Source organism: Camelus dromedarius, chromosome 15 (assembly GCF_036321535.1).
Source record: "Camelus dromedarius isolate mCamDro1 chromosome 15, mCamDro1.pat, whole genome shotgun sequence".
In the NCBI taxonomy this organism is placed as follows: domain Eukaryota; kingdom Metazoa; phylum Chordata; class Mammalia; order Artiodactyla; family Camelidae; genus Camelus; species Camelus dromedarius.
Window position 1 is genome coordinate 32450178 of NC_087450.1, and position 24051 is coordinate 32474228.

The 24051-nt window shown below is 35.3% G+C and overlaps 2 protein-coding genes across 6 annotated transcripts in view; one reads left to right on the forward strand and one right to left on the reverse strand.

Annotated features, from left to right (window-relative positions):
- Window positions 1-16248, reverse strand: part of CAMKMT (calmodulin-lysine N-methyltransferase) — a 313184-nt gene extending 296936 nt beyond the window's left edge. Inside the window, exons 1-4 of one of the 3 annotated variants that reach the window (XM_031466936.2) lie at window positions 12357-12891; window positions 11667-11712; window positions 9333-9505; window positions 2424-2488 (exon numbers count right to left, since the gene is read on the reverse strand). In XM_031466936.2, coding sequence (XP_031322796.1) covers window positions 2424-2488; window positions 9333-9505; window positions 11667-11669 — 241 coding nt within the window. In that variant the 5' untranslated portion in view covers window positions 11670-11712; window positions 12357-12891. Of the gene's footprint in view, window positions 1-2423; window positions 2489-9332; window positions 9506-11666; window positions 11768-12356; window positions 12892-16014 lie in introns of those variants that run through there. The other 2 variants (XM_010997165.3, XM_064494531.1) reach the window with 2 other exon arrangements.
- Window positions 16249-16595: 347 nt separating this feature from the next.
- PREPL (prolyl endopeptidase like) overlaps window positions 16596-24051 on the forward strand; it is a 34720-nt gene continuing 27264 nt past the window's right edge. Inside the window, exons 1-3 of one of the 3 annotated variants that reach the window (XM_010997163.3) lie at window positions 16596-16786; window positions 18075-18615; window positions 23367-23489. In XM_010997163.3, the coding sequence (XP_010995465.1) occupies window positions 18397-18615; window positions 23367-23489 (342 nt within the window). In that variant the 5' untranslated portion in view covers window positions 16596-16786; window positions 18075-18396. The remainder of the gene's footprint in view (window positions 16787-18074; window positions 18616-23366; window positions 23490-24051) is intronic. The other 2 variants (XM_010997161.3, XM_010997164.3) reach the window with 2 other exon arrangements.

Consider the following 24051-nt stretch of genomic DNA (forward strand, 5'->3'; position numbering starts at 1 on the left):
AAGATTAACAAGACCAAAGTATTCTTTAACTTAAAGCTACAAGTATAAAAATTAAACTGATATTTAAAACAAAAAATGAAAAAAATGAACTAAAAAATCAGTCAGGAAAATCTATTTTTTGCAATAAGGAATTGGTGAATATATTAAATACATAAGAAATAAATCAAATGGAAATGTTTAAAACATATCTTTCTATGTTTACATGATGAAACATAGCTAAGGGTTCCTATTCAAGTTATTTATTCCAATAATATTGGACTGTGAGACACAATTATGGTTGTAGTGCCCTCTGCTGGGCTTCCCAGTCAAAAACTCAATCTATTATCACTATCAGCATAAAATCAAACATTTGAGACATCGAGTGAAAAAATCACTTTTTCAATCCTAGATCACTTTAAGCCTTGGCAAAGATTATATAAAAGTTATAATCAATATTTACTGTATTGTAACAGTACTTTACAAGTTTATCATTAAGTTGAAATATCATTATAGATTTTTCTTAAAAGGAGTTAAAAGTTACACTGAACATGTTTTAATAGGACTTTTAATCACATCTTCTATCATTTGGTAATGTAGTCAGGTTTTTAAGACTATATTTATAAGACATTTTAATAAGTTACTATTTTGGTAATTTGATCTATTTTTCCTGCTTGGTTAGTTCAATCAAAACAGTTTATTTTAAAACATTAGAATAATCCTTAATAGTATTATCTTCATTATTAGAAAAAAGCTGAAAAGTTTTCAAGGTAGTCATCACCAGTAATAATTTAAAAAGAGCTTCCATTTACTGAGTATCAGCTATGAGGGATGCAGTATATGTCATAAACTTTTTATACATTATATGCAATTTTAAGAGATGAAAAAAAGTTGAACTTCATGGGGATGATATAAATTGCTTCAGATTAATTCAGAACCAAGATTCAAATGTAGGTTCGTCTCATTCCAAAGATTCAAACCTTTCTACCAAACAACAGACAGCAGTGAAAAAAAACTTTTCACATGCAATTTCTCCATTTGTCAACACAACAACAGCATGGAGCACAGGGTAGACAAGTTGATGGGGGAAAATGTTACAGAAGTAAAAGATAGTCATCCACGTATAAAACAATAGCTTAGACCTATAGGAAAATATTTTTATTTTACATAATGCTGCCAGCCTATAGTGGCCCTATTTCATACTGAGCCACTGGGAACAACACTTGATTTTTACACTACCAAATCAAAAAATCCACATTTTTAGGAACATTCTAGGATCATGTTCCTAAATTACATATGCATAAGCCTGACAGTGATACTTTACACAATGATCTTTACCACAGAGCTAAAGGACAATGTCTCCTCAACCACCAACTTGCCCCAATCCCCAGTAAAGACACTGGGAAAGAATTCAGCAAGCGCCAACATGTAGAGATGACAAGGTATACCTGTCACTACCTGTGAAAAAAAAACCTACATTATTTTAAATATATTAGGATAATTTTAGGATATTTATAGACTCCTTAGGACAAAATACATAAATATTTTTCTGTACAATCAAAAGCTTGCCATAATGTGGGCATAAGAACAAAATTATTGCCTAAATATTGTTGGAAATTATTCTGTGCAGATCTAAAATTAGCATTTGATAATGTAGTACTGTTAGCAGAGTATGTTATTTTAGTTCAGACAATAAGTAGTTACAGTGGTAAAATTTTCTTTGAAAAGAAAAGTATTTTAGTATAATTTTTACATTTAAAATGGTCATATTTCATTGATAATTGACTACCTTAAGAGAAATAGCTCATGCAACACACATAAAGGAGTAGACAGCTTCGACCGTGGTATGTTGTTTAACACAGTGATACAAAGATATTCTTGTTTGATTTCTCTCATTAGACTATGTAACTATTTCAATGATTTTCTCAGTGGAGAATTCTATCATGACTTAATCAGAGGCTTAGATTAAAATATATTCTATATAACATTATAATAATGTATAAAACAAAAAACATTCTGATATTAAAATACATTAGCAGCGAGGAAAACATGTTCTGGATTTATTCTGTAGTGAACGAAGGAAGCAGCAAAAAGTAGAAAAGCACACGCCCAAAAACACAGCAAGAAGGGAGAGAGCCCCTCTGCCAGACTGACTAACGGAGAAGGTCAAAATGGAGCATGAAACAAAAGGGATAGAACTGGAGAATCCAGTGTTCCTTCAGGCCTACGTTCTGTCAAACACATACACACAAAACTGCCGAGTAGAAACCTGTTTTATCGCATTTAGTACGTGCACCTTATATGAGGCTTATCTTGCAGCTAAAAACAGCCAAAGTTTTGATTATACACACACTCACGCTAGTCAGTAAAATAAACATTAGTAAAAAAAAATTAAAAATTCACTTAAAACACTAAAAATATTTCTACACAGTGAGAATATAACTTACAAACATTTCCTGTATTGTCAAAGCTGGTAAGAACATCTTCAACATTCAAGGATCCGTTATTATGCCTGGAAAGGAATAAAACATTCTCTTTAATGATTCTGAAATATTAACATTTATTAATTTTTTTAAAAGATGAGACTATGCATTGTGATACATCCAATACTAGTTAACTGTTTCATGTTGTTTTTTAAAAATATTTCTGCCCACTAGAGGGAGAAGGGACAGAAATAACAGAAAACAATCTTTGGGATATTTAATGTAATATTTCTTGATGATTAATCTACATTTTAAAGTATGCATAAATATTTTATGGTTGCTGTTTTAGTTATAAAATGTGAGATAAATTATTAACTTTCTTAAAAACAAATTTTACACTTCGATAATCTCAAAAGAAAAATAATCAACCTCCATAACCATACTCCACAATACACAAATGCCCTTTAAAATGGTCCAGCAAATTCAGAACTTCAGTCACAAAGAACTAACCAACCTTCAGGCCTGTACATTCCATTTATAGGCTGTTCTGAATGTCAGAGGACAATGTTTCACATATTGCCCACTGATTTTAATTCTATTCCTTGTAATTCTAATCGCCTTCTACTTGACAGCCCTATAAATATTTAATTCAATTACTAATATTATTAGTAGAAAAGATATTATTCTTCATTTACAAATGGACCGAACTGTCAATAGGTCATAAGGCCTAAGTTACTTTTCCAGTGGTAATAAAAAAAAATTTTTTAATTGGTGCTAATGCATCTACAATCTTCTACATTCTTCCCTATATACTTACACCTGTAGTTCCTTAGGTTGTTGTAATAATTTATAATAACTATTAATAATTCACAATAAAATTTATTTTGTCAATATTACTTTGTCATTAAAACTTATCATGAACAATGTATATAGTGTTATGGGCTGAACTGTGTCTTCCCCAAAAGTCAAATGTTGAAGCCCTAACCCTCAAAACCCCAGAACGTGACTATATTTGGAGACAGGGCCTTCAAAGAAAGAATTAAGTTAAAATTGGGTCTTAGGGGGGGCTCTAAACCAATATGACTTGTGTCCTTACGAGAAAATGGAGATGAGGACACACGAGACAACAGGGCACATGCACAGAGAGACAACCATGTGAAGAGGCAGCAAGAGGGCAGCCACCTGCAAGTCAAGGAGGGAGCCCACAAATGAAACCAAGCCTGCAACACCTAGATCTAGGACTTCTAGACCCCAAACCGTGAGAAAATTAATTTGTTGTTTAACCCATCCAATCTGCGGTGTTTTGTTTTGGGAGCCCAAGCAAGCTAATATACACAGTAAAAGAATACACGTAAACTGTATTACTCTTTTCAGAAGAACTTTGATTTCTATCACAGAGAAGCAGTTCTTTGAGTGACCAAGTGAGAATACAAAAAGTCATTTGCAATAATCACTGGCCCGATAACCATTAGGCTCAACAGTATCATAATCTAGGGCAACGAAGTTACCACAAATCCAACTTTCATCATCATAACACAATGATTCTGTAACTTCTCTGTGGATGCGAGATTATAGGCATAGAAGAGGTTATTTACACTAACATGGAAAACTATAGCATACATATGAGACAAGAAAAGAAATAGAACAAAGCATTTATATATAAAAAATAAGGTGAAGCTATTAAAATGATCAGCAATATGGCATAGAACTCAAAAAACTTCTTCCTAAATGTAAAAGCAATATATAGTTTCCTCAAGAAAAAAATGCCCATAATCCTATCATGCAGAGATAACCACAGTTAATATTTTGGTATACAGCCTTCAAATTTTATGCTATGCTCATATACCTATCATTAAATTATTGAAAGCAGAGTGTCCATACTGTTTTGCAATTTGTGTTTTTTCATTTAACATATTATAAAGTTTAACACATCATTAAATATTCTCCTGCAACCTGATTTTAATGGCTGACAAATAGTCCAATGAATGACCGCACAATAATTTATTGAACCAACACCTTATGCTGAAGTTTTAGATTATGGCTACTTTTGTGCTATTATGCATATTGTTTCAATGAACATCCATGTAGAAACATCATTGAGCCTTTTCTGATTATTTTCTTAGGATAAATTCCTAAAAGTGCAATTGCTTTGTGGTCTAATTTTAATATGGACATTCTCTCATTTACGTGTTCTCTCTCTCTCAAATCAGGATGAAATAGACATTTGAAATGAAACCTGAGACAAGACTAAATATAAAGGTGCATATATTTTTCAAGAGGTTAAATATTTCTAAAAAGCAAAAACTGGGATAACTGAAGTGAAATGCATGTTTAAAAGTTAAAAGCAGTATTCAAACTATAACGTGTGACACAAAACTTGTCTTCCTGAAAGCACTATTCTTGAAGCCAAGAAACAGAAAGTACACTCTATCACTTTTTTTAATGGGATCAGGGGTGGAAAACCAGTAAAATTAATCCTAAGCCTCTAAATAACTTACAAAAGTGAAAATCAATTATCTATGAAGTCTGTAGAAACCCTTAAAGATGGCATCTCATGAAAGAATAATGTCAACAATCATCATTTTCAGTGGTACAAGAATCAGTGCTTAATTACAGGAAAACTGCCATGATGTGTGTGGTAGTGTGGTAAAGATTCAGTTTATTTCAAGTTCCTTTTCATTTGCCTGAAACTCAAGGACTGTTCTCTGTTCAGTGAGTCATCTACTTTATTCAAGTGACAGCTCTTAAGTTCTTGCTTACCCTTAATCTTTCAATTGTTTTCCTATGTCCTGCCTAGACAATGTGATTAGATATTAACACCTACAAGGAATGGACCTTATCAAACATCAGTCTTAGCATTATACTTACAATTAATGTTATATAACAATGACAACTTTTTGCTAAGGTATCCATTGCATAAAAAGTTCACTCCATCTTTCTCCTAAACTCTAAAGCGTTAACCTGTTTCTCAAGCCTTTAATTTAAATATTCATATGACAAAAAAAATGATAATTATGTGACATGATAGATTAGTCATATGGTGATAATCATTTTACAACATATAAATGTCAAATCAACACAATGTACACCATAAACTTACACAATGTTACACGTCAAATATATCTCAATAAAGCTGGAAAAAAATCTATCAATAGCCAGTTTCTTCCTCCCAAACCCAACCAATTTTCTTCCAGAGCACCTAAAGCTATGCTAGAACTGAGAACCTTTGAGTTTCTCCTAAGAATGGCCTATGAAATAAGGACAAAGAAGCAAGTCACTGGGGCAAATAATTATTTGAAGACAGAGGGAAAAAAAAGAAAAGCTACTAGAGAAAAAATTGAAGCCTGAAGGTATCAATAGATTGAAACTAGAGGTTAAACATAAGCCCGAGCTATTCTCAACAAAATATTAGCAAACTGAATCTAACAACACATCAAAAAAGATCATACACTATGATCAAGTCCCTTGGATTAATCCCAGGGACACAAGGATGGTTCAACATATGGATATCAATCAATGTGATACACCACATCAACAAAAGAAAGAAAACCACATTATCATCTCAATAGATGCAGAAAAAACATTTGATAAAATTCAACAAAACTTGAAGTGCCTCAGGCACTTTTATGGTTTCAAGTATCATGGGAGTCTTCTAAAGCTCTCAGAATATGCAAATTCCTACTGCACTAAAATAAAGTTAAAATATGGGGATGGGGAACAATTTCTAGTATCTATACAGCTATTTCTATACAATAACAAATTGCAGCGTATAAGATAGGGAGAAGGAATTTTTAATGAAAGATTTTTTAGTATAAACACTTCCTGGTATATATTTGTTTTCTAAACATGCATCTGTTTAATAGCAAGAGTCTCTTTTATAAAGTTATAAGAAATGAAACAATAGAAAATCAAGAAGACTTTGCTAAGGAATAAAGTAGGAGTCATACCCTGGATTTTAATTTACTCTGAACACTCACTCTGAAACAAAGAGTGGACCATCCTCAGATATATAGAAAAGACAACAGATATTGTGGAATTCATAACCTAACTTCTACATTGTCCAGACTTTTGCTTCTGATGAAAAGTCACTAAGAGAAATTCTTTATTCCTTCATCATGTAAAGCTGACAGAAAATAATGATCAAAATTTTAATTTAGGTCACTGCTTATATACTTTTTAACAATATAAACGATATACAACTATGGACTTAGAATTCACAATATGTAGTTATTTACCCTCTTAGGGTATTCATTTCCAGTCTAATAGAACTTTAAAGGAACATAAATCTTTAAAGGAACTTTAAAGGAACAAAAAATACAGAGGATGATGATGGTACTCCATTTCAAAACTACTTTCTAATCACTACTTTTGGCTATTACACATAATTTTTTTAAACTTTATAATGTTCACAATTCAAATAACTGAAGAAAATAGATAAATGTAGCTAAAGAAATGTCATGGAAACACATTGATAAAAGAGTTATCTGAAATATTAAAGGAACAAGAATGGAAATTCATGTTGGGCAGATAACAGTAAACAAGGAGAAGTTGTAACCATAAGAAATCAATGTGAACAAAATTGGCAATGGAATGGAATGAACTGTTCTTGGCAGAAATCCTCCCCTACCTAAGCAATTTCAGTAGTATCAGTGATTCCTAAATGGTAACAGGATTATGGAGTAAAAAGTGGAATGCTCAGAATAAGCAATCAGGAAATCAGTTTATCTAGGGCTCAATCCCTTCATCTGAAAACAAATAAATGGATGCGTGATTGCCTCATGAGAAGCAGGATGTATAGAAAAAGAAGCGTAGGTGGGGACTATCATTGTATAAGATGTAACCAAGGGAGAGAGCTAGGTGAAAGGTACATAAAACTCCTTGTACTATTTTTGCAACTTCCTGAAAGTCTGTAATTATTTCAAAATAAAAGTTTTTAAAAGTACAGGCGTGGAACCAGATCACCAGGGTTTGAATAGGGGCACAATTATTGGCTGTGTTACCTCAGTAAGTTATTTAACCTCTTTGGGCCTCACTCTTCTCATTTATAAAATGATAATAAAAACAGTATTTACCTCATAAGATGCTGTGTGAATTAAATGAGCTAACACATGTAAACCACTCACAACAGTGCTTGTCACGTAGTAGGCACTCAATTATCAGTCATTATTAATGTTATGATTACTTATTCAGAATTCAGAATCAGCTCTAGAATTCTGAATGTTTAAGCTATCTTATTTTTACACTACTGATGTGAAGAGATATTAACTAGTTTGAAAAAACAACAAAAACTTGGTAGCTATTGTGGTCAAAATTTTAGCTCAGTCATCTATCTTCTCTCTATAAACTAGAATTTGATGACATATTTATTCTTTCAAAAATGGATATATCACAAAGAACCAGACTTTTGGAGAGGAGTCTCAGTTTACCCACTGTAGCCTGGGTTCCTGCTACATCAGGGTCATCTTCACTCCGTCAGGTAGAGAACCCTGCCTTATTTTGAAAGCTCTCAAGAAAAGAAGATTTCACACTTTTCTCTAGCTAACCTTTGCAGGGCCTTGAAGATGTCAGGAAGTTATTCTTGGTACAGTTTATACTTGTTGCCTCCTGTCACAGTGGCTAAAGAAGATGAGTTCTAGAACTTTATACATGAAGACCCCTGCTGGACCACTCTGTTTCTCCTTCCCTTTGATTTCCTTATAGTTTTTGATAGTTTTTGATTTCCTTATATTCCATCTTCTAATTGTTACATCATCTTCATTCCTACTTCATATAGTTATTTGAAGACGTACGTAAATCAGAACACATCAAAGCACCTAGTACCATTCCTGGCATACAGTAAGCATTTAGTAAATTTTTCTTTCTTTCCTAACCAAGGACTAAACTAATTACCTCCAACAGAATGTCAAGCAACTGAGGTATTCTTATCAGAAACTCATAATGAATGTACAGGCAAGCTCACAAATCCCGAAATTTTTATCTTCTATTTAGTTTTCAATAAACCAATATTATGAAACCAGATCCTAATCGTACTGCCTTGCCCATCCTAGTCAATTTTTATCCAAATCCCAAATTTTAAGCTGTTATGGTATCTTTTAAAGCTTAGATCTCTTAAATTAAAATAGTTCAAGAAACATATGCTATAAATAGACATCCTTTGTGAAAACTTTTTTTCTTAAAATTATTCCTAACCTTGCCTAAACTGTATTCAGTCACATTTCCACTTAAAATGTTTTTTGTTCTTCTTACATTTACTGTAAATGTGCTCCTCCCTCCCTTTCAAAATGTGAAATCTTGTCAAAAAAGGTAGATTTTATAAAATCAAACACCTGCAGTAATACTGCAACATGCTAGACTTGTGAGAGAAAATTAATTCAGTAAAAATCGTATCTTGTTACTGCAGTTTGCAACTCTCTTATCTCTTTTCTAATGATTGTTAAAGCCAGAACAGTCTGTATGCGTCTCACGATATCAGTGTTTTTGGCTAAACTTCCTTCTCCTAGTCTTAGGATTCTATTCTGAAAGTAACAAAACATGAATGGGAAAAATACAAAGCTTGATTTTTCAAATAACTACTACTGGAAGAGCAGCTTGGGAAAATTCTGTTTTCACTTTTAGCCTTCTTCGCCTCAAAAAGAACCTGGCTTCTTGTCATAAACAAATGCTATGAGAAAATGGTTAAATGAACCCTCTGATTTGCAACCCATTTTATCGTCAAATGCCGCTACATTCCTGAGAATGCTTTTTCTTTAGTTCTGAGAATACAGCAAGACCCAGTTAAGCAGCAGGATTTCCAAACACAAAGTTGCAAAACCTAAATTCTGATTAAGACTGCCTGTGAACTCAATAGAATGAACAATGAGATTCTTATTAGATTGCTTTTCTTCTACAAAAGAAAAATACTTTTAAAAATATCTTAACTAAAGTGATGTTTACCTTAAGGAAATACTGTATTCAGGATAGAAGACACTTGTATATTGGACCCAAGCACCAACTTCCTCTTCAGTTTCCCCTTTTTTTGCTTCTGTTACTGAAAACAGATTAAATGATTCAAATCTTCTTACAGATATATGCCGTAGATGATCATCCAGATGTTTCTGCCTCAGAACCTTTGAAATAAAACCAAATATTATGGTCATATTATATAAATTAAGTTTTCAAAGTTTAAGTGGTAAGGGAATTTTCATTTCCAGTAATAGAAGATTAGATAATTCAGACCAATGTCTTACTGAAGACAACTAGAAAAGATGTACAAAATATTTTAAAACATTACTGGAAGGCATCAAAGAGCAAAGAAGATAGTGAAGATCTACCAGTCTAGGATCTTTAAAAGGAGGTAATTCTAGAGAGGTGAGCCTGGCTTTCGCAACCACTTTTCTTGTGAGACGTTTGTCAATTCCTCGTGCTTAGCATACATGAGTTCCTGGGTTCAATCCCCAGCCCCTCCATTAAAAAAGTAGACAAGTAAAAATAAATATAAAATAAACTTAATTATCTCCCCAAAATGTAAGATATAGGTAATATAAATTGTCTTAGATCTTGTCCAATTAATGCCCAAAATGTAAATGCCTTTCTATACTAATTCAATTACTCTAATGTCAAGGTAATGTCGTAAGTCACTAAGGTAAAAAATAATTTGTCACCACACGTACAACATTGGAAGGTGCTTCTATGGTTCAGTAAATCCTATCATCTACAATATGACAAGGTGATACTCAGTGAAAGTAACAGGCAATATATTTAGAATAAATAAAAGGAAACATTTCTTTATGTAATTTATATTGAGTAAAGGTAATCACAATCAAGATCAAATCAAACTACTTTTGATGTTTGTTTTTAAAGATTCAGTTATTTTAAGGCCATCAATAATATTTGTAGCTTTGTGATTTGAGAGGATACTGAATTCTCCCAGCAAGGTATAGTCTTATCACTTACCCTTTTAGAATTTCTATTTCTAAGCCCCTATGTATATAATTAAACAACATTAAAATGGGGTTATCAGGGATGAAAGAACATGCTCAAAGTCAAGGCATTTTTTCATCCCTGTAAATCAAGGAGCTATTTAATCAAATATCAGTGTTATATTAAATAAGTTTATGTCCAAATATTAAATATCTTAAATTAAAAAAAAAAAAGGCACTTAGTTCTAAGCCCATCAAGTAAACAATGTATGCAACAACACAATGGAAGAAACCCAAATACTGGTTTGTTCCAGAACTAACTAAATTGAACATAACTATGCTGGAACCCTAATAACCAATATTCTACTAAAAGCAGGGTCACTCAGAAAATAAGCAAGGGTACTGAAAAGGGAGAACCTGTCTCTCAACAGTTACATGAGTGTGAGCACTTTTATAAGACAAGAATAACAATGCTTACTTTGCAGCTTCTAATATAGTACCTGACAGACAATAGCTGTACTGACTGCAAGGCTTTTGTGAAAACTGGGTAAGACAGTGTATGCTACATGGAAAGTGTCTGATTCGGAGTAGGTGCTCCATAAATAGTTAACTAACTTCTGGTGAAAAAGGCAGACAGAACACACACAAAATCTGAAAATGAGTAGAGGAAACCTCATTCAAAAATGGAGTCAGCATGTAAATCAATGAAGTTAGAACACTCCCTCACACCATACACAAAAATAAACTCAAAATGGCTTAAAGATTTAAATATAAGAGAAGACACGGTAAATCTCCTAGAAGAAAACATAGGCAAAATATTCTCTGACATATATCTTAGCAATGTGTTCCTAGGGCAGTCTACACAGGCAATAGAAATAAAAACAAAAATAAATAAATGGGACCTAATTAAACTTATAAGCCTTTGCACAGCAAAGGAAAACATAAGCAAAACAAAAAGGCAACCTAAGGAATGGGAGAAAATATTTGCAAAAGATGAAACTGACAAGGGCTTAATTTCCAAAGTATATAAACAGCTCATACAATTTAATAATAATAAAAAAAAACCCAATGCTAAAGTGGGCAGAAGACCTACACAAGCAATTCTCCAATGAAGACATACAAATTGCCAATAGGCACATGAAAAAATGCTCAATATCGCTTATTATCAGAGAAATGCAAATCAAAACTACAATGAGGTATCACCTCACACCAGTCAGAATGGCCATCATTAAAAAGTCCATGAATGATAAATGCTGTACAGGGCGTGGAGAAAAGGGAACCTTCCTACATTGTTGGTGGGAGTATAGTTTGGTGCAGCCATTATGGAAAACAGTATGGAGATTCCTCAAAAGACTAAAAACAGACTTACCATATGATCCAGTAATCCCACTCCTGGGAATATATCCAGAGAGGACCTTAATTCAAAAAGATACATGTATCTCAATGTTCATAGCAGCACTATTTACAATAACCAAGACATGGAAACAACCTAAATGTCTATCAACAGATGACTGGATAAAGAAGTTGTGGTATATTTATACATTGGACTACTACTCAGCCATAAAAAAATATTGCCACTTGCAGCAACATGGATGGACCTGGAGAATGTCATTCTAAGCGAAGTAAGCCAGAAAGAGAAAGAAAAATACCATATGATATCACTTATATGTGGAATCTAAAAAAAAAAAGATAAATGAACTTATTTACAAAACAGAAACAGGCTCACATAGGAAACAAACTTATGGTTACCAGAGGGGGAAGGGGGTGGAAAAGGATAAATTGGGAGTTTGAGTTTAGCACATACTAACTAATATACATAAAACAGATAAACAACAAGTTCATACTATACAGCACAAGGAATTATATTCAACATCTTATAGTAACCTATGGTGAAAAAGAATATAAAAACGAATATACGTCTGTTCATGTATGACTGAAACATTATGTTGTACACCAGAAATTAACATAGCATTGTAAACTGACTATACTTCAATTAAATACACACACACACACACACACACACAAATGGAGTCAGTAGCCTTGAAGGGGGAGCTCTCACCTGCGAATCACTCAAGGCAGTTTACTTTATGTACCCCGGCAGGAAGAAGGAAGATTTTCTCCCTGCCCCACAACAACCCAGCCAATGAGAAACCACAACTCAGTCAATGAGAAACTTCCACAAGCCTGAACTCTGGCTCTCCTCCAATGAACTTTCCTTCAAAAGAGCCCCTACCAACTTCCTCCTTTCTTCAATAAAAGAATACTCATCTCCTCTGTTCTCTGGATTTGCCTATTTCTCACCAGAGCCTGCAGACCCAGAATTGTATTTCTCTGCTATTCCCTGATATGAAAAATGTTCTGAAGATAATCATGGTCACTGTAAAAGAAGTTTAAATACAGAAGAGTAAAAACTCAAAATTCTACCATTCAGGGAAAGCACACTGTTAAACATACATCTACACACATACATATAGCTATGAATAATTCTTAAAGAGTTCATACTATACATACTGTTTATATCCTGTTTTAGATCGCTTTCTTTAATATTGCAAAAATCAGCTTTTTGATAAAGGTACTGTGATGATCTCACTTGCACACACATTTTTGCATATTTATCCAGTATGTAAGCTATGTTTAAATGTTAAAAATATATCAAATTCTTTGTTAGGGAAACATAAAATAATAGTATTGGAAAATAAAAAAATGAACTGATTTCTAACCCTGGAAAGTAATTTCACTTTAAAATAATCAGAGATGGAAGAGATCTTAAAGAAATCTAGTGCCACTCCCGCATTTATAAATGAAAAAACTGAGGTCCAAACAGGTTGCTCACCATTATACAAATAGTTACTGGCAGATCTGAGCCTAAAATCAAGTTGTATTAAATTCTATTTCAGAAATCACACTGCCTCTTTCCACACTGATCGTCTCAACTATATAGCAATCTGCTTTAATTTAAATTGTACCCTGAAATATTCCATTAATCAGATTCTTCAGCCAAGTATTCAGACCTCTAGGTACCATTATTCATTTTGCAGGTGATTGTAAGATGTGTCTAAGTGTGTAACGGTCACTGCCACTTTTTCATCTGCTCTGTGTCCCTTCCTCTCGGGAAATGCCAATTCCTCATGCTATGTAATAATGATGGGGTTGTTATTTTCCCTGCCACAGGGTGGGCTGATGACCCAGGTTAGCCAAAGTGCACCATTCTCCTAGACACAGCAGTTGGTTCAAACTTGGCCTATAAGAGTTGTTTGGAGGAAATGATTTCGGTATTGGGGAAAAGAGTTATTTCTTCTGGATCACTAGCTAGGTGGATGATGAAGTTGCCAATAGCTATTTTTGCCATCCGGTAACAAGACCCAACAAAGAGAAAAATAGAACAATATCCACAGCCCCTATTGATATTGATCCATAGGCTTCCAGACCTCATCTGATAAAAGTAGGCACTAAACACAAAAGTCAGCAATTTATCATGTGACCTCGTATCAAATGATGAACTAGATCCACCAGGTTTTCTCTCAAAAATGTTAATTATAAAACAGAAAATATTGAACAGTTAAGGTGAAAGGTCACGAGGTAACACTGGAGCCCTACTGGAAAGACAGAATTGTGAGGAAGAAAACATAAGCAGATGTCATGAAAATGTCCCATAAGAGAAAGAAAGAGAGTTGCATCTCTAGCATGATTTAGATTTCTCACAGTTTTCTAATTCTGGACACATTCAAGATGCAAATGGTCTGTTCATTTGAAACACATTTACTGAAAGCCTGCAAATGTTTAAAATACATGGTAGATTCTATTATTATGGAAAAATACTCATTTCCTCCCCGTCCCCTTCAAGGAAAAACACACTTCTCTTCCTCCTGACTTTAGGCTTGGCCAAGTATCTTAATTTGGCTAACAGGATGTTAGCAGGGGCTTAAAATGTGTTTTGGTGGTTTGATTTTCTCTCTTATACCTCTGTTATCACCATGAAAACATATCAGCCAAGAAGTCCCAGGATGAGAGGCAAGTGGACCAAGCATACAGAATAGTTACTTAGCTGATCAAAGCCTATGTCAACTCCCAGGTGGCCCACAAACAGAATAAACGCTCACTGTTACATGCCATTGTGATGGTGTAGTTGTTTGTTACTCAGCAACAATTAACTGATACAATACACTGAGGATGAGGTGCTGTGGGCCACTTAAAGACAGTCCTTACTCTCAGGCTTTCAATAACACATAACCGTATTTACTAAAAAATCCACTAGCCAGGTCCTGTGCAGAGGATGGAGATAAATAAAACATCAACTTTTCCCAGGGAGAACACCTTCTAGTGAGAAAGATGGACTCTGATCAAATGTAATGTAGGCAGCAAATAAGAACGAAAATAAGTGGGGAAGGATATGGCTCGTGTGCTTAGCATGCACGAAGTCCTGGGTTCAATTCCCAGTACCTCCATTAAAATTTTTTAAATAAATAAATAAACAGAATGAAAATAAGTAGTGGTCAACTAGAGTTTTTACTATATCAAGTTATCACTGAAGTCATCACAGTAAGATTTGCTTGATCATTTTAAAGCCCTAATTTACTATTTTGATAATTCAACTATAACTGATGTTTACTTCACTATAAAAAGTTCCGATGATAATGATCTATGAGAACATGGATTTTATTATGCTATAATACCATTTGTAACATTAATAGCAAAACCAGATCATTAATGCTCTGCAAAGGCTTTCAATGCATCAGCAAAGAAATGATCTTTGAGTTGTGTCATGACAGCACTGGAAGGCCACTGCATGAAAAGATGACCGGAAACAATGGCAAACAAAGCAACCCCCAAAATACTTAACGCACAATCTCAAGTGGCAATGGCTGGGAAAGCCTCCTCGAAATACAAGTCGGAATTGCCAAGTGTCCTATTGAATAGTTTTCGGCAGGAATCACGAGGCAGAAGCCTTAACACTGGGGTATAAACAATAAACAGATTTCACTTCAAACAGTTTCAGAGCGTCAGCGATGTCAAATCAGAAATTTTTCGAACCTGCACACGACTGAAGTTACCAGCAACCGCAGAAACTTTCAAGTACTAGAAGATAACCACCATTAAACAAATCAATACACTCAAAACTAGTCCACCTTAGACACCGAGATTCTCGCTGATCACCTCTAACTACAAGATAAGCATGTCACTCACTTACACAAGAAAAAGGTGGGGGGCAGCTCTTGCAACTGCCTTCACTTTCCACTCTAAGGAAGAAACCGAAGCAACACGTGCAACGTCACAGTCCCAACAACAGTCAACCACGCTGATCACCAAGAGAGGGGCCAGACTTCGGACTAGAATCAGGCAGGGAGTTAAGAAGCAAGAAGAAACCTGGGGGGAAAGTAAAACAGAGCAGTATGGGGTGGTGAGCGGCGGACCCACCAATCCTACTGGCGAGCAAGGAGAAAAGACCCTCAGATGCAGACTAATGCCTAGAAAGGGACCTTCTACTTCGATCTGAGTTTCCTAGCCTTGGCTGCCTCCTCCCCGCCCAACGCCACCAGATTCCTCCCTTTTGGTGGGACGCTTAGGTGAAGTAAGGCGGCGCTTCTTAGCTGGCTCCCGGCAAAACTGTGAGGGCACTCCGGGAGCTGCCAAGGGGAGAGTAGCTGCTGGTCCGCTCGCTCCGTACCTGCGAGGGGAGTGGCCAGAGGCAAAGGTGAGTCGAGTGGCTTCTCCCTTACCTGCCGCAGTAGCTTCCACCGGGTAGCACCCAAGGGCGCCGAGACTGCGGGCCCCTGAGCGGCGCCGCTGCTAGCCGGACCCTCGCCCCCGGCGCGCTCTGCCTGTTTGGCCCCGGCGTCCGCGACTCGAGACTCCATCCCGCTGAAACCGCCTATACCCAAGCTGCCGCCGCCACAGCTCTCCCCTGCCAGGACTAACTTACTTCTTTCCTGTCAGGACCTGTGACGCCAGGCCTCCCTCCCACTGCCCAAACGTGCGCGCCCTCCCCGAATTTCGCATTTCCGGTATCGCGTCTCCGTGGCAACCAGGGTAGCGCGGCTCACGTCACTGCACCATTTTGATGGTGGCCATCTTTACTGAGGGCAAACCAAAGCGTGAGGGAACAGTGGCAGACCTAGTGGGACGGTGCCCCTTTTGTTCCCCTCTCCCCTTCCTCACCTCAAGCTCTGAAGACTATCAAAGAACAAAAAGGCTTGTTATCTTTGAAGGCTAAAGAACCCAGGAGGAGAGAAGTATATAACATGTCCTTTTTTTTACCACAGTAAAGATGGCGGAATCCGCTTAGTTCTCGTGCTACATAGGGGTTACGTAGACGGCGTGCTGCAAACCACCTCCCGGCGGCTCTGGGTAGGTTGTGGTGCTGCTAGCTGCAGAACGCACACTTCGGCAGGACGCGGCAGAGGTGGTAGCTGCTCTCCATCCTGAGAGCCTCTTCTTCTTCAGCCTGCCTTCACTCGTTTCGGTGTCTACAGCCAGATTATCTCAATTTGCGTATGTATGGGGGGCTTATGCTGGGAGTGGGTGTCTCTTCCCTTCGCCCCTTCCTTCCCCCACCCAACCATCCCTCAGTCCCTTGGTCCTAGCTTTTTAACCCCTGTCCCTTCACTTCATGGCACATGGTACCACTCCCTCTCGCAGTCGGGTCGCCTCATCTCTGCGGTGGAGAGTTGCACAAGGAAAAGGAATAGTTTCTTCCCAAAACAGCCATTCGTCCACCCCACCCCCACCCCTAGCTTTGCATACTGTTTTCTCCCTGCAAGTGAAAGATGGGTGGATTGAGGCTGCCGGCATGGATGTAGTGATTTAGGGCTTTTATTTTATGTATCTGGTTTTTCTTTTTGCTGGTGTCGGCTGCTGATCCTCTATCCCCTCCCTCCCGTTATTTTGCTGCGACATAGAAAGAGATTAAGGGGGGCAGGGGCGTCGTAGCGGATCCGAGCTGTGGTAAAGCTGACGCAGTATTGTGCCTTTGATACTGAGGGACATTTTATGGGAGACTTCCATGATGATATTCAACAGTGCGACGTAACCAGATTTTTCCTATCCTAAAAATAATAGCCACCATTTATTGAGTGGTTACTACGTGCCGGATTGTATTACGATCTTAACATAAATTATCTCATTTTAGTCTCAGAACAACTACTCCTAAGAGTAAATGTCGTTATCTCTGTTTTGCAGATGAAGAAACTAGGCACAGGTGATAAGTGCAGGAGTGAAGACCTAAACGCAGGTCTCTGACATAACTACTTACTAGCCTTACCTTGATTCATTAACAAGACCCAGCTTCCCAACAGAAAACAAGAGATGGCCTCACATTTCATTTGTGCTTACTGAAGTGTTTTTTTTAACTAAAGAGCTAAATACTTTTTTAACATTGAAGTCCAGTCATTGTTATGTCCAGATAGACTTACTGCCTTCCTACTAACTGTCCAGGACCTGGACAGTTGCTTGAGTCACAGTTTGCTCACCTGTAAAATCAGTGTCACTAATAGCTTCTCTTTGAGGTCCCTATGAAGTTTCAGTTAGATGAAGTATATAAAAGCATCTGGCATGTAGCAAATACTCAATAATCCCTCCCCCTCTACCTTTGTTAAGTAGGCTTTTCCAGTTTATCCTCCATACGTACCAAAGATAAGTTCTGAATTATGTAAAATCAAAGCCATTTTGCCTTTTAAAGCCTTCAGTTCCTGAGATTCTTCCATTAAGTATGTGTACTTATTTGCAAATTTTTCTTTTTTTGTTGTTTTCTGTTTTTTGTTTGTTTTTGTTTTTGTTTTAGTTTGCCCCTGTGTGTACCAGAATCAGTGCTTCATAGTTTGAGCCTGATAGGATTGACTTTACAAATGAGACGTTTAAGTCACATCCACCACGAAGTATGATTTGAATGAAACGTTAACTTACACAAGTTTTCTGATATTTTTAACTTGAGTTATCAGCTGTCTGCAGTTATTCACAACCCAAGGGGTACATGGCCCCAAAGGCAAGGGATAAGAATTGCAGATCCTAGATACTCTGAGAACCCACTACTGTATAATCATTCGTATGAAATCATTCATGTGCTGGCAGCCCCAAAGGGAACATAAACCAGGGAATTTGATATCATGCGGCAGAAGAGCAAATTATTTCTCCAAGCTTTGAAGTATAGTATTCCTCACCTTGGGAAATGCATGCAGAAACAGCACTTGAAACACTGTAACTTCGCTGATCATTATTACAATAGAATAAAATTGAAAAAATATCACCTAACCAAGTGTCTGCAGAATAAACCCAAGATATCAGAGTTAGCAAGAAACATCCCAAGTCGGAGCTTCTCATGTAAGGTATGGACTGTTTAAGTTAACCTATTTGTAGGCCATTAAGATTAATTTTAGTTTAAAATAAAGAATGGGTAGGAAATCAGTTACTAATTTTGTTAGTAATTCTGGCTTGATTTTTTAAATGTTCATGCTTAATTGTCTAAAGTCATATATAAGTATAAAAGAATATATACATATATTTGAGTTCCAATGTAATATATTAAAATGTAGATTTATTTAAAAAAATGATTCACCTTAGGAGTTCCTTATTGTGCCTACAGTGCAATTCAAAGTATAATTCAGCTTTCTAAAATTCCTAGACCATCATAAAAGCTCTTAATAAAATCCAATAATGTGCTGATTGTTTTATGAATCCCAAATTAGTGAACTTAAGTAAAAAACTGTGTAACTGTGTTACTTTTTTGTAAAAAAGAAAAAAAAAGACTTGCATTTTCAACCACTTGTGTCCTTCAGGAATATACTCTCAGACCATTGTACTCTGTCCAGACCCCAAGCTGTGGATGTGACCTCAACTTTGAGGACTTATTGCCCATATATATAGAATGACCACATATCCTGGATTGCCTCATACAGTCTCAATGTACACCTGTTGTCCTGATGTAATTATTAATAGTGTCTCCTTTCCTCTCAGAAGTGTCCTGGTTAGGATGATAAATTATATGCTCATCCTAATTGTTTGAGATTAAGCTGTTTGTGCTGGTGCCTCTTTCACACCTCTCATGTCTTACACTTGCTATACTTCTTAGATTCCTTGAATTGCATTTGGGGTTGATACTCCTACAATATTTTAGCATATTTTAATATTTTAATTTCTGATTTTAATAGTTGCATATTAATTTTTTTAGTCTGTTTTGACATCCTTATTTTTCATTGTGGTAAAATATATATAACAAAATTTGCCATTTTAACCATTTTTAAATGTATGATTCAGTAGCATTAATTACAGTCACAATGTTTTACAGCTGTCACCACTATTTCCAAAACCCTGTCATCACCTGAAAAAAATACACCCATTAAGCAAGCACTCTCCACTCCTGCCTTTCCTAAGCCCCTGGAAGCCTTTAATCTACTTTGTCTCTGAATTTACCTATTCTAAATTATTTTATTTTATTTTGCTTTGTTTTGTTTTTTTGTGGGGGAGGTAATTAGGCTTATTTATTTTTAGAAGAGGCCCTGGGGATTGAACCCAGGTCCTTGTGCATGCTAAGCATGCGCTCTACCACTTGAGCTACACCTTCTCCCTCTGAATTTACCTATTCTAGATAGTTCATATAAATGGAATCATATAATATTTATCTTCTTGTGTTTGGCTTATTCCACTTAGCATATGTTTTCAAGGTTTATCCCTGTTAGCATGTATCAGAACTTTGTTCTTTTTATGGCTGACTAATATTCCATAATATGTGTATACCACATTTTGACTATCCCTTCATCTGTTGATAGACACTTGAGCAGCTTCTGTCTCTAAAAATGATTTTTTAATCTTCACTTTACTCAGTTCTTACGATTTTTTTTATTAAATTTTTGCTCTTTTCTTAGCTCATACTTAATTGTTGTGAGGGTTTTAGGGGGATTTTCTTCTTGTTTGCTTTTAACTTTTTATCTATTAGTCCTAGACTTTTACTCTTTATGTTTCAGTCTTTCAAATTATTTTTCTTTTTTTAGCATCTTACTTCAGCACTTGATTTCTGAGTGAGGAAAGAAAGAAAGAATATTTTCCTTTTATTTCATTATTACCCTTTTTGTTTGTGTATTTGCACACATGTCCTACTTTAGAAAGATAAACTTTAAAATTTTACCAGTTGGACACATTTTAGACCTTGAGATCTTTTTACTTTGTGTTTAGGACATTTTGTCATCTTGGAGTTTTATCTTGTCTTAGTTTATAAATAGTAGGCAAGAATTACCATCAGAGTGACAGCTGTGAGGTTAGCTTATACCCTGTGCAGGAGGTTGGCTATTTTTTTCCTCCATATGTCCCTGAAGCAACTTTTCTCTTTCATAGATTACTGTCACCTAGAAACTTTAACCTGACTCAGTGACTCCAAGAAAAGGAGCTCTTTTAATAATTCTTTCACCTGATAAAATGGTCCTGCTTTCACATGTCACTATATCAACCATTCCTTTTATGAGAAATGATGTGATCTAAAGGCTGTGGTCTGTGTCGTTTGTGGTCACTGGGACCTGGGGGAGCTGTGAAGAGACTTGTAGACAACAATGCACATTTAAGTAAGCATCCACTCAGTTCCAACTTGGTCCACTCTTATGGGAACAACAAAGTCGAAAAAGCAATTACTCTTGTAGACAAATTAAAATATATTTGCTTAAAGTATTTAGATAAGTTAACTAAAGAATAAGAGAGCGCACCCTATGTAATAGAAATGTCAGAAGGGAAGCGACCTGGCCATGACATGTGTGTCTGTGACCCAGGCAGGACTCTAATCTTTCTGACTGGGAAAAAGGATGGGGGGTTCAACTTGGTGGTCTCTAAAAGTCCTCCAAGTGCTAAAATTTCATGATTTTATATTTCTACCTTATTACTTTACCAACATATTGTCATCTATACATTTGGGACTCTCTAGACTATTAATGTATTAAGATACTTGGCTAAAATGGATAGATTTGCCTGCATACCCTAATGGTAATGCTAGCTGGCATTGAAATGAAAGCTTAAAACACCCAGTGGTTATTGCTGGGGAAGAACTTAACCAAAAACAATTTGGAGTACCTTATGAATATTCTATAAAATCTCAGTTTCCCTGAGAGTAATTCCTTTTGAGGAATTATTTGCAAAACTCTTGAATTCTACTTCAATTTTGTTAAGTTAGTTAAAAATCCTATTGCTTTCAAGGTTGTTTTAGCTCAGATAAGCTCAGTTTATTTGGATATCTGACACAAAAGAAAGTTAATCAATAATGTAAAATAAGTTCAGGAGGGTAGGTACTGGGCCCAGCTCTATTGCCGTTAGCCCTGCATTGGCCATGGCGCTCAGTAAGAACGTGTATTTAAAAGTGGCAGAGCCCAGCTCCTGACCTACAGTGTGTTAGGAGCTACAAGGTGGTAGAAGGAGGTACTCTCTTCCTAGCTATCCCGATTCTACTTCAGAAGTTCTAATGGGAATTACAGAACAGGTAAGCATAGATCTGGAAATGAAAAGTCAGCTTGTACCACTATGTTATAGTGTCAAGTTAAATTTCTAGTGATCTTCTAAAGATTTGTGCTTTGGATGATAGTAGGAAATTATTGATACAGACATTTTGCCTCACTGTTCTTAAAGATCACCACCAGATTTTGTAGGAAAAAAAAAGAAAAGGAAACATGGGCTTTTAGTATTTGGATTTCAAACAATGACTCAAGCATATTAATTATATGATTGAAGTAGAGACTGAATGATTTAGACTACTGTAACAACCATTGTTGCTAATGTTAATCTAATCCAAATCATAAAGCATCTCAAAAAGTCTACAAAACTTTATGAAATTCTATTTCCATTTTGTTTCGGTGATTTTTCTATTTTATTTTCGTTGTGTTTAATTTTAGATTGTAAACTCTTTATGATATAAACAGTATTTATAGCTTAGATTCTCTACACTGTTGGTAAAGTATCATTGACACACTTGTGCAATAAATAGTTGCCAGCTGTTGGGGGTCCTTACCAAATGCTTAGTGCTCTCTGGCACAAATCACTGTACAGTTGTCATCTTTGGCAGAAAGCTGACATTGAAAATATTGGCTAGAATTCTTTTCCTTAAGCAAGACAAGCCTGTAGAGTGTTGAATTATTGAAACTTTTTTTTTTAATTTGACAACAGCTTATTTACCTTACCCAAATTTCAATAATTCATACGGTTTTTACATGCTCACCAGAGGTCAGCCTAAGCTCTTGGCTTCTAGATACTCCTAATAAGATAGTGAATGCTTTACTTGGCTTTCACCTATATCTCTACTCATTATTATATTATATATAATATATATAATAATATATATTATATTTATTACATATTTATATATTATATATAATTATATATGGTATGTATAATTTATATAAATATATTTATATAAATATATATTATATCTCATTTTTGTTCTTCATTTTTTAAGATGAGTATATTATTTTTTTCTTAAAGATGAGCTCTGTTTTATAAATCATTAATTCACCTTTTGATCTGATAAACAGTTTTGTTTGGAGGATTCCTTGTCTCCCCAGGAGAAGAAAATTATGGCTAATGAAGATGTAAAGTAGGAAAAACTTCTTACCATAACTCTCACTGTGAATAAGATACGAGTGAACATTTATTACTAATGATAATGTCTTCCTCTCCCTTTGACATTTCCCTCTTTTTAGGAGGTATTTTAGTACTTTGTAAAACTAGTAGACTTTTTCTCCTTCTCACACCTGTTGACTACTAAATATGTAAATGTACATAGGATAGCCTTTAATGCTTTCCCGTAGTATTTCTGAACACTCTCCAGCACTTCTTAGTACTTCTGCATCTTAATTTAATTAATTAAATTAATAATACAGTCATCAAGTATCCACCTTATTTTCTTTGTTTACATTTTTAAATGAGAAAGAGGAAATAATTTATTGAGCTTATAAAACAACATTTGAAGTCTGTGAAATGCATAGTATTTCATGGGTATAGACCTAGCATTGTAGTACTTGTATGAGAAGGAAATAAGAGTTATCTTTAGAAAGCAAAGATTTTTTTCATAGTTGAAATACCATGATCATACCATTAAAACTTTTTCCAGAATTTTCTGCCTATTAAACAAGAAAACAAAAAATCCCTTCCGGAAAACATGGATGCGTTTGAAAAAGTGAGAACAAAATTAGAAACACAGCCACAAGAAGAATACGAAATTATCAATGCAGAGGTAAGATATCTCATGTCTTCTCTTTTTTTATCTGATATTATCAGTTGGGTTAAAAATGAAATACCTTGTGATTTATAAACATAATCCTGCATCAAAATTAGACTTCTTTTAGCCTTTAAATTATGCTGAAAAACTTTAAGAACAAAGAATAAGTTGAGTCTGATCCATAAAATAAATTATAAAGATCAAAACCAAGGTGAATTTCCAAGCGTGTTATGTTAATTCTGGTTTTTGGAAACAACCAGTTCTGTTTTTAAATAATTCCAAGGAGAAGTTCAAATGAAACTAAGTCATAATGCTTTATTATTTGAAAAGTATTTGATTGCTCTATCTACACTTCTTTTAATAAAAGAAAATTCACTTTACATAGTGTAATACCATGAAAACCAAGTATTTGCTTGACCGTCTGTGTTCACCACAATCATAACTATTCAGTTAAAACAGACTGAGCATGCATGTTGAAAATTTTTGGATAAGATTGGGAAACAGAACTACAGCTATGAGTGAAAATTGCATACACAGTAGAATGGAAATAACAATAGATTAAGAATCATGAATTCCA